Source organism: Lissotriton vulgaris, chromosome 5 (genome assembly GCF_964263255.1).
Source record: "Lissotriton vulgaris chromosome 5, aLisVul1.2, whole genome shotgun sequence".
Lineage (NCBI taxonomy): Eukaryota > Metazoa > Chordata > Amphibia > Caudata > Salamandridae > Lissotriton > Lissotriton vulgaris.
In genome coordinates, this window is record NC_141693.1 from 1,179,105,823 (window position 1) to 1,179,120,000 (window position 14,178).

General features: G+C 46.6%; 1 protein-coding gene across 1 annotated transcript in view; it reads left to right on the plus strand.

Moving 5' to 3' along the window:
• Positions 1–14,178, plus strand: part of LOC147712219 (uncharacterized) — a 97,787-nt gene that overhangs the window by 16,394 nt on the left and 67,215 nt on the right. Inside the window, exon 2 of the mRNA XM_086919600.1 lies at positions 11,853–12,107. Within this exon, the coding sequence (XP_086775726.1) occupies positions 11,853–12,107 (255 nt within the window). The remainder of the gene's footprint in view (positions 1–11,852; positions 12,108–14,178) is intronic.

The window sequence follows — 14,178 nt, forward strand, 5'->3', positions numbered from 1 at the left end:
GGAATCTGTAATCATGCCTAATTCACAGGTTGCAGAAAGTTTTTTAAGTATTGTTATATATATATATATATGGCAACTTTTTCACTAAATGCTTGAGACCTGTTAAAAATGTGTACTCTCCAATACCACATTAGTTGTTTCCTTAAAGTGACTCTCTAACTTTTCTAATGTGGTTTGATAAACATCTGTCCCCAGACATGTTTATTTATTTAATTTATTTATGTTATGCTTTTTTATATAGCGCGGACTTTACCCGAAGGTGTCAGAGCGCTTTGCAAAAGGAACAGATCTGATACATGAGGAGAACATTATAAGTGAACAAATTACAAAAGCAAACGTTACAGTACATGAGGCAAAAGTGACAATTGTTAGCAAACAAAATACAAGAGGTAGCAAACGGTGCATTACAGGAGGAAAAGCGACATGTGTGCAGGTTACAAAAGCATACAAAGTACAAGTAGAGGTATAATACTGCAATATATAGCAGACACTCAAACACAAGAACAAACATTATGTAGTCAATGGTGGCACTTGTGCAAGTATCTAAAGCAAACAAAATGTAAGAGGTAGCAAACAGTGTGTTACAAGAGAAAAGTGACGTGTGCATGTTACAAAAGAGTACCAAACACAGGAAGAAGGATAATACTGCAATGAATGGCAGAACACACTGGAAAGGCACTTCCAAAGTCATGGAGAAAAGGATTCTCTATAATGGAGGGTCTTCCTTCAGATAGCAGAGAGGGTGTGAATTACATTTGGAAGTGTCTTTGAAGGAGGAGAACTTTGAGGTCAGTTTTGAAGGCCTGGGAGGAGGTGGTGGTCCGGAGCTGCGGAGGAAGTGAATTCCAGATTCGCACTGCGTTGCTTGAAAAGGATTGGGCCATCGATCTTACCTTCTTGAAAGTGGGCGGGTTCAAGCAGTAAATTTTCCGCATTACGTGATGGTCTAGAGCCTCCAGAGAGTTTCAGTTTATTCGCCAGGTAGCAAGGAGAGGAGGAGTGCAAGGCTTTGTGGGCAATGTCTTCATAAACCTTCCTTCCCTGCACTCCCAGCTTATGTAACAAAATGTGCTGCTTACAGATAGATGAGGGTTTTTTCCCTCCAATGGCAACTAGATAAGATTTTTTTTCATTATCCATCTACGCCACGGCAACTCTGGTTCCCCTATATCATTCAAAAATTGAGCAGGCTGATTCATACTGACTGCAGCCATGGAACGTGGAACACTGGGCAACTTGAAGCAGGAAATTAATAAAAATAAAATTGCAGATCAGGGAAGGTTCTACCTCATATGTTTCACTTAACCAAAAAATAAAATAGACTGAGAAACTTGTGAAAAGTTAACTCCAATGAAAATCTGTATGAAAGATTCAATTAATATTTCTAAGTCAAGCTTCCAAAACATGAGTAGCAAGCAATAGACTGTAGATGGACAATGCAAGATAACCCAACATGTAAAGTAATACTTAAGGTATATATCATAACACTTACCCTGATAATACAGTTACTGCTATAATCATTACCTATGAGTAAAAGCATAGTAATACTGATGCATCTCAAAGTGTTAGATTACGACTGCTGGAAATAACTTCCTTACTGTCCTAATTACCGTCCGCTGCAAGACAACAGGCGGGATACATTTTCAGGGGTGTAGACTCTACACTGTCCACTGCGCAGGATCCCGTCTGAAGCCACCAGATATTGTAAGTATGGATAACGACACACAGGTAAGAAAGAAGATCCAACTTATTCATGTACATCCTGTGTCCCCAGGCCCACCAACTTGCAACGCCGGTTCTCAACGTTCTAACACAAGCTCTCCCTCAGGGTTCTAAACGGGGCATACCATGGCAGGAGGGGAAGGAAGCGAAGGGGACAGGTAAGGGGAGGTAAAGCAGAGGGGAGAATTATAACGTCACCCTCAAATTATGGGATTTCGTTTTGGGTTTCTTTTCCACCCACTTGACAAACAGTAATTGGGATGCGTTCTTTCTGTTTTTCCCAATTTTTTTGAAGATAGGCAATTCACTTCTGGTGCCATTTCTTTTTCACACCCTACGTATCACAAAATGTAAACATTTTCACCCCAAATTCCAGTACACTTCATAGAGTCAGCAGAGTCTTTGGAGAGTAGGAGAGTTCTGCGACGTTGTAGCAGTACTCTTGTGTGATAATAGTACTGTTGCGGTTTGCCACTGATGAATTCACTTACAAAAGTTCTCTGTACGCAGTAGCATAGCCACTGTGTCATGGGGCATATTGCAAATAAGGAAATGAGCCCCCTGGATGGCTTTTGAAAACACAACAAACATTAGGGTTTAGTGGGCTCCTCAAGCCTCTGGACTGTGTTGACACTCCACCTGCTGCACCAATGGATGCTATGCCCCTTCCTGTATGGTCAAAGGTCACACTTTGAATGTGTACTGTATTGTATACCTAGGCAGTGGGGTTTTAGGTTCAAACCTATAAGATAAAACCCCACTGAAAGATAAATAGCCCTTGCCGGTGAAAACATATAAACACTGAAAAAACACCTGCACTACCACAAACTAAATGCCATTCAAAGGAAACAGAGAGTGAAAGAGTCAATTTTTTCTTACTGAAGGTATCAATACAATGTAACTTTGTTATACAAGCTAGCAGAAAGGAAGACTGGCTAACATTATTCTGCTGGAGTTTTGTTCTTTAAGGATGCCACTAAAATGTTGTTCCTTCTTCCTTTTACTTTTTTCAGTTTTGTGGCCTTTGATCCAAAGATGCAGGGTTTAGTTTCATGTTTTAGGTCTAGTTTAATCATTTTATAAACTGTAGAGAATCAGAAAATATCAAACTCATATTTAATATTTTGGCTGCATTTGATTCTTTCACTGATAGGTAAAATGGCTGGTTTCATAAAAATCTTTCCTAATATGTGTCATCACATTTACCCACAGAGAATGGGTAAAAACCCTTAATACATCAGACCATAGTTTCTAGTGGTCAGTATTGATAGTAGGTGAATTGCCAACACCTCAGGCTTTAAACATTCAATGCAAGGTATAGGGACAAGTATATATATATCAGCAAACATCTGGGATAGTGGTGAAAACATGACACCAGACTTTTGGAAAGCATTGAACTCAGTGTCAGTTGTAATGCTCTGCAAAAAAGGTTCTTTCCAAGTTCAACAAAGATTGGAGTGATATTGTTTGTATTTGCATTGATTCAGCTAGGTAAATAAAAAAGTTGTGTGATGACCTGTCAAAATTGATACCCGAGCTGAATTTATTCCCTGAAGGAGATCCTTGCCACTTGTTAGATGGTATGCTGAAAGCATCTTTAACATCTTCAGAGTTAATGAGGGATGCTATTGACTTTTTAGTCTATTCTGGTGCACTGTTTTCTTATGCACAGGAACTAAAACGCAAGTATTTATCATTTTGTGCTTTATGCAGACCCTCCAGGATATCGCGATTTCGCGATTTGCAAAAAAATTGCGAAATCAGCCGAACGCCGCAAATCCCGCGATATTTGCCCAAACGCCCGTGAAATCTGCTGTTTTGCCAGCCATTAGTACTTCAAAGTCTTATTTAAGGTCCCCGAACGCTTTGAGACGGCGCTGTCACGCCGTGACGCACTCGACCTCAGCTCAAGGGCACTTGACCATCTCAGAGGCCCTGCGGCGTCGGCACCACCGACACCAGGAAACACGGACACCTCTGATGCTTCCACTCCGGAGATTGTAAAGGCACAAGGAGGTGCCTCGCGCATCTTATCGGCACAACACTCCGTGAAATAACACTCCGTGAAATGACCCCCCTCCGTCCCCTGTTCATGTGTAAAGTAACCATGAATTGAGACTGCGGCCACATGCATATATTTCTGGCATCACGGGGTGCACAGCGCCTCGCTGTCAGGGGTGATCACATCAAGAGCTGCAGGGAAACCGAGGCATAGGTTTAGGAAATCCCGGTTATTTTGCTCAACCTTATTCTGAGATCGATAAAAAAAAAGGGTTCCGTTGGGTAGTAATACATTCCTATTAGTATAGTCAGCCCCAACCGCCGTGTTTCATTTTCGATCCTGAGTTTTTCCAGACCAAGCACTATGGAGTACCGCCCCCAATCCACCGCAGTGTGTGTTCCTTTCTTCCTGCCCACTGTCTGTGTTCACTTTCTTCCTGCCCCCTCCCACTGTCTGTGTTCACTTTCTTCCTGCCCCCTCCCACTGTCTGTGTTCTCTTTCTTCCTGCCCCTCCCACCTTAGTTTGCGTTGCCTTTCTCCCCCCTTGAGCAATGAGAACCTTTAAAAAGATGCAACTACGCAAAACACCTTAAATCTAGGACAATAACCTACGGGTCTGTCACATCCTATATTTTAGATGCACTCCAGTGCACCTACTTCCGGTACCGCAGACAGGCGGTCTCGGGTGTAACGTTTCCAGACCATGTTTGGCTACGGGCACCTTACCAGTACTAGCCTTATCATTAAATTCAAACCCTACGTGAAACCTTTCTTGCGCTGACCACATTAAACCGTCCCAAACAGGCTTCACTCTCTAGCAGTGTTTGACCCTTCTTGACTGGGCACTTTTTTTGCTTTTTTATACAGCATGAACCTGACATAAAAGTATTGGAGTGCTTGATATAAGCACCAGTTATACTACACAAGTATGCATTGTTTTTTACATTTCAGGCAAGGGGAGATTAAGTGCTTTGCCCAGAGTCACAGGATGTTGAGCTTCGAGGCCGAGATTTGAGGCTGGCTCACTAGTTCTGAAGTTCGTCGCTCTGACCGATAGATAGGCCTATCCTCACTTACCACCAGGGAAACGCTGCAGGTCCGGTGTGGTGGTCTCTAAGTGCCTTGTTACATTGCTTGTTTAAGTGCTGATGCACTGAAATTGGTGCCACGCGGATAAGCAGGCGCTGATCCTCTTTTTTTTACAGATTCAGGGGGCTCAGTGCAGTGTGAGTCTGAACTGAGTGTCGCCGCCGCAGCCGCCAATCAAGGACAGTCGCAAGAACCTTTAGCTGTTGTGGTGCTGTTGAGTTAGGTTTTGCACTGATGGCCACCTTCAAATCCAGGAGCAATGATTTTTTTGCTCTCCTTGTGTTTTCTGTGTGGATGTTCACAATGTGCTTACTTTTTGAGTACATCTGTATGTTTCAATGACTAGAACGTAAGCTACTTGGAATATCTGAAATCCGAGGGTTCCCTAGTAAGGATATAAAATGGGCTAATACATGACCCCATGAAGTCTTGTTGCATAAAACAGTTTGAAGGCGCTGCCAGCCTCCGGGGACAGGAGATGCACATGCGTATGGTAAGCACATCTCCTGTCCGTACGCGTGCACATTTCCTGTACGCTCGTGCCTTCTCTTGTCTCCCTTCGGGACAGAAAGCAGCAGCAATAGAGTCTCATAGCTTCATGTTGCTAAATAACTCAAAAACAAAGATATCTGTGTTTGTTGTAGGAAAAATGGCCCAAAAAAATGCCGCAAAATTGCCGCTAAATTTCCATATTTGTGCTGCTAAATTTCCTTTTTTGTGCCGCTAAATTTGCTAATTCATGTCGCTATATCCTGGGGGGTCTGTTTATGTGGCATCAAAGAAAGAGTCATCCCAACGGTGTCCCTTAGCTGATGGTTCTCAGCCCAAGGGGCTATGAATTCTGAAAGGGGATTTTCACAGAAGATTACATGGGAAGGAAAGAGCGATCGCACATGACTCAAAGACTCACTGAAGAAGTATTGTATGGTGTACTACAATAAGATTAATTTGCAACCTCATATACACTATAAATACACTGTCTATATACCATGTTCTTTCAGTGCAGAAAGCAAGCAATAATAAAAGCAAAACATTCCATAAACACCGGAAAAACACTTTTTCTGTTGTTTTTAGTGGCCCGAAAATGTGTAACCACTGATAACAACTGTTTTTTAAGATATTGAAAACACTGAAAAAACCCCACCAGAATTTACGAAAAATAGAAACTGAAACCAGGAAAGCCTATGTATACCCCAGTACTAAAGGGGCAGCTCCTGCATGCTCTCTTGTTCTCACTAGAGTGGTATTCTAATAAGCACAGTCTACTAGGCAATAGGTACAGAATGTGTACGCTTCGTACATCCAGCAATTACGCAAGTACAGCCAATGATGATACACACCACAGTTGGGTGGGAGGCCACTGGGAAAATCAAAGATGTGTTGTTGTGAACCAAAACATTGAGTTCCAGGGCTTATTTTATAACTTTGACACTGAATTTAACTGTAGGGAGGTTCCAGTAATGTCATATGTTTAATTACAGTCAGACTATCCTGTTTTGTGCTTATACCTATAATAACTTATAAAATCCCACCAAATGGGAAATAGCCCTCATCAGCGTAAACATATAAACACCGGCACAATCTCAAATTTAAATTCCATTAAAAGGAAGGAAAGTGAGAGAGAGTGAGTCATTTTGTAGGTCTCGACTGGCGAAAGCAGGTCATGCGCTGCATCTACCATTGCAAAATACCTTGTGGAATTGATTCTGCCGAGGGCTTTCATGCACGCGTCTGCATGGACAAACATGGCTGCTCTCGCCATTTGTCCATAGCAAACAGAATGTGCATGTCCGTACGGACTGTGGACAGTCCGACGCCATCTTGCGATGCTTTTGTTGTCATAGCAACGAAAATGCTGCTCCCTGTACGCAGCTTGTTTGTTTTACAATTGCAATTGCTTTCACTTTCGCGAACGCTTTCACTGTCACTTGTTATATGTAAGCTGCACTTGGGCCCTCTCACCCCGGAGTTTGTAGTGCACTTTGAACCCGTCTCACCTCGTAAATCACGTTAGGCAGTATTTTTAGTAGCGACTGCACGCTGCTCTTGGGCGCTCTCATCTGGGTTCTTCTGTTTTACTAGAAACGCGCTTCACAGCGCAGATCGCGATAGGCAGATATACATTTGTTCACACATCATGCGGCCCATGGGCGTTGTCACCCCGGCCCTTGCTGTCACTAGGAACAAACGTTACTGTGCACACTGCCAACACCGCTTGTTTTAATATAGATCGTTGAAGGCAGATACTTTGCAAATACACACATGCTACTCTTAGGCGCTTTCACCCCGTCTCTTGTTATTAATATAACACGCCCCCCCCCCCCCACTTTGGGCTAACATGGGCTAATCGCATCCCCTATGCTCCCCTTTAAATCACTTTTGGCATTCGAACCATGTATATTTCTCTGTCGTTTTTTAACCTCACGCAATAGCCGGATTTTAAATCTTTGCTATATGTTACTAGGAAATCTAACGCACTTTCACCAGTCCTCACCCTGTGTCTTCTGACTTTTTGGGAATGTGCCGCACACGACCGGGGTCACACGGGCACGCAACCTCTATACTATCTTTATGGCCATGCCCGAAATACGCACAAGACGCACTCACAACACAGTTCTCGGATCACTATGATCAGCCGCGCTTGAGAATTTGGGGCATCAGCGGCTCAAATGAGAGGTCCTGGGTGCAATTGTTCACTTGCAAATTGTATGCAAATTGTATAAATAAGTGGCAAATCACTTTTATATCATTTCCCTAAAATTGTTAATTTGTGTAACGTAAATAAGTAAAAACAAGTTGTGCACATGTCTACCCTTCTTCCCATCACACCTTAGTTCCACAACATTGCAACTGCGCACAATTCCTCATTCTGAAAGTATTATAATAAAAAAATATTGCCATGACTCTCTCCGTGGTGCAACTGAATTGATGCAAGTGGATCAGCTTTTCAGACGTGTTAGACCTGGCACCTTGGCGTGAGTTTCCCTTCCACTTTTTTCTGGTGTGCCTCCGATGTTTTGCTGGTTTTCCGCTACTCAGGGCACGGCGCCACGGCCAACCCGTGCCGCAGTGCAAGTGCTCCCGACTGTGAATTGTACATGTGATTGATGTCCATGATTGGTTCATTGGATTTACTGTTAGTCCCTAGTAAAGTGCACTAGGAGTGCCAGGGCTTGTGAATGCCAATACTGCTAGTGGGCCTGCAGCGCTGGTTGCGCCACCCACAGAAGCAGCCTTAAGATGTGTCTGGGGACTGCCATCGCAGAACCCGCGTGCAGTCTCGTACTGTCATGCTGGCTGGGCAAGTGCACCCACTTGCCAGCCCCTGAACCTTCCCTTGACTTCATATTAGTCACCCCTATGGTAGGCCTGAGGGCAGGGTGCATTGGGAGTGTAAGGTAGGACAAGCCCTGATGTGTGTGGCATGTCCTAGTAGTGAATTACAACTAAATTCGTATTTCACTATTGTAAGGCTACCTGCTTCCTTTAGGCCAGAATGGGCTGCTGGAATTATTACACTCTATAATCCCAGCAGGCTCAGGGAGCATGGTAGAGAGTCATGTTTAGTATGCCTGAACTCAGGATGATAAAATATTTCTTTTAGTAAAGTTTATTTTAGTATCCTGGGTTTGCAAATGCTACTTTTAGAAAGTTAGCATTTGCTTGCCTAACCATTTCAGCCCGCCTCTACTGGTATGTGTATCTGACTATCTGGGATGTGTGAGTGACAGGGCTGGGGGATGACAGGTGGTGAATGCGCAGATTACACCTTAGTGGGAGGTAGGAGTGGCTCTTGACTCGAAATCTAGCTGTGCTCTGCCACCACAATGCTGGCTCCACCCTCCTGGGGAGCGACTGATGACTCAGCCGGCACCTGGCCCAGGAAGGGCGAAGCCCCATCAACAAGGTACTTCTGGCTGCCCCCGTCCCCACAATGCTGGCTCCACCTCCTGTGGAGCGTCTGATGTGCCTGCCCCTCACACTGAAAGCAGAAGCCGGATTGCACCCAACAAGGGACTCAAGGACTGAAAGTGGCTATGCAAAGGCCCCCCTGGCCTGTAAGAACAAAAGAAATGCAGTATAAAAGAAGGAGCCTTGCTCCTTGTAAATTAGATCCTGTTTGTGCTACAGAAGGAACTCTGCCCGACGAGAAGGACCTGGAAGGACAAGGAGGAGTGCTGACTCTTGCCTGTGTCTGGTGCCTTGCTGCAGAAGGAGAGGAAAAGAAAAGACTACAAGAGGACTTTTGCTTTGTAAGACTTTGTGCCAAACTCTGCTGAGAGATCTCCAAGGGCTTGCTTGTGAACTTGCCCCCTGACCAGCGCCCCAGGACCAGTGGGCGCTACCCCCTGACAGAGGAACCACTGCGAGACGCTGTCTCTCCTCTGCAGGCCTCTCCAGGAAAAGCGGAGAGCGCTGTGACCATCGCGCTCTTCAGCAACGCTCTGGGAGCTGTCCTCCCTCTAAACAAAGTGACCGCCGCCTGCTTGGCCCAGAAGCACCGTAAAGATCGGCCCAGCTGATCCGAGCACAGTGACTGACCCGAGCTGCAGCTCGCAACGTGAAGAGAGGTGGCGCCCGGTGCCTGCTGGCCCCCTTCGTGCCTTGTACCCATGAACGCGCCGCCGCTGTCCGAGAAACAGCTGTTGCGTGGGGTGCCTGAACGTCGCCTGGATTGATAGAGGCCTGCGCCGAGGAGCGCTGTCCCCAAAGTGCGCTCTCCTGATCAGGACACCCGGAGGCGCCGGCCCCGTGCAACCCGGCCCGCAAAGCAACGTCGACCCACGAGCCAGAGTCGAGCTGCTGCTCGCTCCAAGCACCGGACGGAAGACAACGCGACGCGGACTGCCGCATTGACCTGCGCCCCATCAACTCTCCCGCAAGGTACTGTTTCCTTCCCGCTGCCTCGCCCAGCCCTCGGAGCTGCGAGCGGAGCGCTCCCAGGGCCCCCGCTCTCTCTCCCTCGCCAACCGCGCCCTACCGCGCAGAGAGACCAGCGGACCGCTGGAGGAATCCTGGTAGACCGCCAGGACCGAGAAAAGTACCGTAAGGAGCCCAGAATCCCCATGCGGGGGATTCACGCTGAACAAGAACTGTTCTGAATCACGAACTGATTATTGCTAAAGATAAGAACTGTGGCAACCTGATTGAAAGTATACTGGAACCGTTTTCGCATTGAATCAAGACTGTATTTACAAGCCTGCTTGAAATTTATATAAAGATATATATTTTTACAAATACAGTTTGGTGTCCTTGTGTGGTGGGTTGGTTGTGATGGTGTGATATTGCAAATGTTTAACCCTATGTGCCCCAAAGATTAGCCTAAGACTGCTTAAGCCACTCTACCTAGAGGGTAAGCAGAGGTTGTCTGGAAGGTAACCCTCAGCCCTGACGAGGAAGAGAGAGTCCCTGCTTGTCGCTGGTGCTACACTGCGCCAACTAGAGACTCCCCCTTCCTACAAGACACTTTGTACCTTTTATGAGTTCTATAGATACATGCTGTGATGTAGATTATTAATTTCTGCTACCATTTCCCAAAAGGGGAATAGCAGCCATGCCAAGCAATTGCACATTATCTTTTTGGATGAAGATGGCTTTGTGAACTGCAAAAATAGTAATAATATCCCCGGTGGAACAGCCCGCAGGATAATGTGCTACATGGCTGAACACTTATAAGGTCCCAAAGGCGAGACCTATTGGCTGTGCCAATGCTTGTCTACCTTTCTTTCTTACTTTCTTTGTTTCTGAAGGGGCCAGCACAATGTAACTTTGGTATAGAAGTGTGTAAGCACTGATTTAAAAAGGTTTGGAACACTGAGAAAACAACACTGAGATCTACAAAGGAATAAAACCTGAAAACAGTACAGCCTAATTACAGTGCATGCAGAGGATCAGGTCACACTGTTACTCCCACTTAGCATTGACCAAAGAGAAATACTTGTGCTGTGTCCTCGAGTGTGTTTCTTACTGTCCTGCTATGTATACGTGAATACGTGACAAATGTGTGTATCGGTGATGCTGACCCTATTTTATTCACTGCTTAGATTGCACTTTGAGTACATAATGGATGTACTTATTTATTTTTTGATCTACATTATTCTAGCTCTCAACCCTCGCATCATTAGTGATGAAACTCTAGAGGGGTTTGTTTCGGGAAACTGTCCTGTTCCTCTCTCACCCCAGCGACCACTTTGTCGATTGAAATATTCTGTTGTGTTCAACGTTTCTTGTTTGATTCCAATGAATTCGCATTGACACAGGAGGTGACACTGTTGGTCAATGTTGAATTTACAATGTATTCAATTGGTGTTGAACTGAATAAGACAGTCCAGGAAGTGTAAAAAGGTGCTTTTGTGTAAGCACCACTCGAAACAGCTGAATATAAAAACAAATTAACCTTAAAATTGTTGCTGGGCCAAATGAAAAACACACCCTGATGTATATATCCAGCTTTTCACCCGCCCAGGTCGCTTTGTTTGGTAAGCTAGTGAGGTAACTGAGCGCCGTTAGCTCACACTCCTTCAGCCACCATACTTCTAAGCACCGAGTCCCATAGCGCCATCGCCGCACCCTCTGTGGTCATCACGCAGGACATGGAACCCCTTCCCACACAGGTTCAAAACACAGAGAAAACCCTTCCAACCACACACTCTACATGGTGCAGCATATTGCCCAAGTAGGCAAGCGCTTCAGTGACCCACGTAGGGATAGTTAGCGCTATTTAATGCTGCAGTACTACTGCTTCTATACACTAAGCATCCACCCCCAAATCCCCCCCCCCCCCTCGCTCCCTGCCAGCCCTGGTGCGCAGCGCATTGGTTAACACCTACCTCTGTCCACCACCTTCTTCCCTGCTCCCAAGTGAGGGTGCCCCAACACCCTCCTGTGGCTTGTTGCCAACATCAGCTCGAAGCGCTACTCCCTCCGCGTGCAGCGCCTCCTCCCCCGCCCCTCCGTGCTAGGAGCTGGGCTCAGGTTGCTCACACCTCACTGCCAAGTAGCCTTGAGTTCGCTTGCGAGAGCCAGGTCACATTTATAGAAACCTCGGCATGTGACGTCCGCTCACTACGCCCCCTGGGGGGGAGGTGGGCAGCAGACCCGAGCACAGAGCGCCAGCCGCCACACGGGTCCCACCGAGCCCCGGGGAGGCCTCTCGTCCGCAGGCCGCGGCGGCGAATGTGGACACTTGGCACTCACGGGCCGCACCCTTGATCTTGTGCACCCTGGTAGCATCATTGGATACTTTCTGAAAACTTTTTTATCTGAACAACTTGGACTCTTTGAGGGCGGACAGGTAAGGCGCGCTGCAGTGTACGGAGGGAGCTGCTGAACCCGGCGCTGGACGGCTTGCGTCGACAGTGAATGGGCTTATTGTTGGATTTATATATATGTATATAAAATCGCCCTGCTTGCACTCAAACGTTTCTGAAATAAGGGTCACCGGCTACCGCCTGCCCCACGGGAGTGACGCTTATGAAAAGGGGGGCACCGGCTACCTACGGCCTGCTCCCACGAGAGTGAGGGGCTCGGAGGTGGGGGCTTCTCGCTTTCGCCGCCACACCGGTGTAGAATAAGGTACCTCAAACGCTGCCTCAGGTTTCATCCGTGACGGCGCAGAGGCCGCCGCCGCAGCAGACTCACACGTCGCCCCAGATGAGTTTACAAGCAGAGCCGGATAAACAGATGGCGGTGCCCTAGCCAGGCCCAAGAATGCATGGGCCTTATTTATGAAGGACTTGCGCCACTTTTACGTGACTTTTAAAATGGAAAAAAGACACGCACCGGTGGCGCAAGGCCTTCATAAATAAGGCCCCATGTTTCTAAGCGCATGTTTTAAAACGATCACTTTTAATAAATACCACGCGATGCAGGGATATAATCTGATGTATTAATATTTAACGGATCCACATGTTAAAGAAATACACTTTTTGAAGTGATTGAATCTGAATATCACAGCGGACAAGGCTGGATGTACAAACTGACACCACAGTGAGAGATTACAGGTAGAAGCAGTGCCTCACAGGATGATGTCACTGGCGAGGCTCTCACAATCGAGTTGCACTGCTATTTCCCCAAACACCAGAACTATTTCTTCCAGCACTGACTGCCTCCCCCCAGAGAGGAAAGTCCCCTTTTGCCTGGCGCTGCGTTTGTTACAATACTTGTGTCCATCACCTTGACCACAGTGCTAGCATGTCCACTGTTCACTCCGAGCTGGGTGCCATAAAAAATGTGGAATGAACACAGGACCCTCCATAGCATGAATTAACTAGCCTGTCCAAAGGTCAATTTAATTGAAAAATCCTACAGCGCACTCACCAACTCTTTTCCTTATGTCACTGCTGAATGTATTGAAAAAGGGGATTTTCCACTCTCTCAACAGTACTGTCACCACAAGGCTGTACTTATAACATTATCTCCATAACATCACCCTTCAGCTTAGTACCATAGACAGCGACACATCACTTAACTTTATAGCTGCTCCCAGGTGGTTACTAGTCCTTGACAGCTGCCCACCTTCCCACCCTCTTTCCTGGGCTCCTTCTACCAACAGCTTGACTTGACGCCATTAGTTGGTGGATTTGAGGGTGCGCAGCCCTAATTAAGGGCCCGATTACGAGTTTGATGGTGCGGGAGCATGGCAGCATGCCACCTCCCCTCTCCAGCACTGCCAAATTTGACCACTGGCCACCCACCAGATTACGAGTTTTCTCGTTGTCTGGTGTAGTGTCTTTGGGGTTCCCACAGGGGTGCCTTGGAAAACATCCATTACATGTCCTGTGTGCATAAATGTGTGAAGCATCATTGTGAGTGTGCAGACAATTGGGGTAGGGCCTCATATCAAGGGAGGATGCAAGACTAGCCTGTCTTGGAACATTGTGCATTGGTAGTCACATCCTAGTTGTTGTCTTGTTTCTTTGTTTAGCATGAGGAGTGGGGAGCCTTATGTCTCGACCAGTAGTAGACTTTCTCTGACTCCTATTGCCTTTATGTCTCTGCATAGGTATTGGAGAGTTTAACAGGTTGTTGTGCTCTGAATGTGTAATCTAGACATGTTGGAGTTTGAGTGATTTTGAGTGACTGAACTTGTACTTTCATATGCAAGGGAATGGCTGTTCTTTGTTTTACTGTTTCCATTTAAGCCCTTCACTGCGGCGGCTATTCCGCCGCAGTGCTAAGGGGGCGGGGCGGAAGAGCGGCGGGCGCATGCTGGTGACGGAACCGCTCCGTCACCAGCGTCGGTTGCGCTGTGCTTATGACGGAGCGGTTCCGTCATGGCCCCGCCTGCTCAATAGAACGCTCAGCGCAGGCGCGGAATTCACGTCGTGCATGAGCGGCGGGCGGGCCATGACGGAACCGCTCCG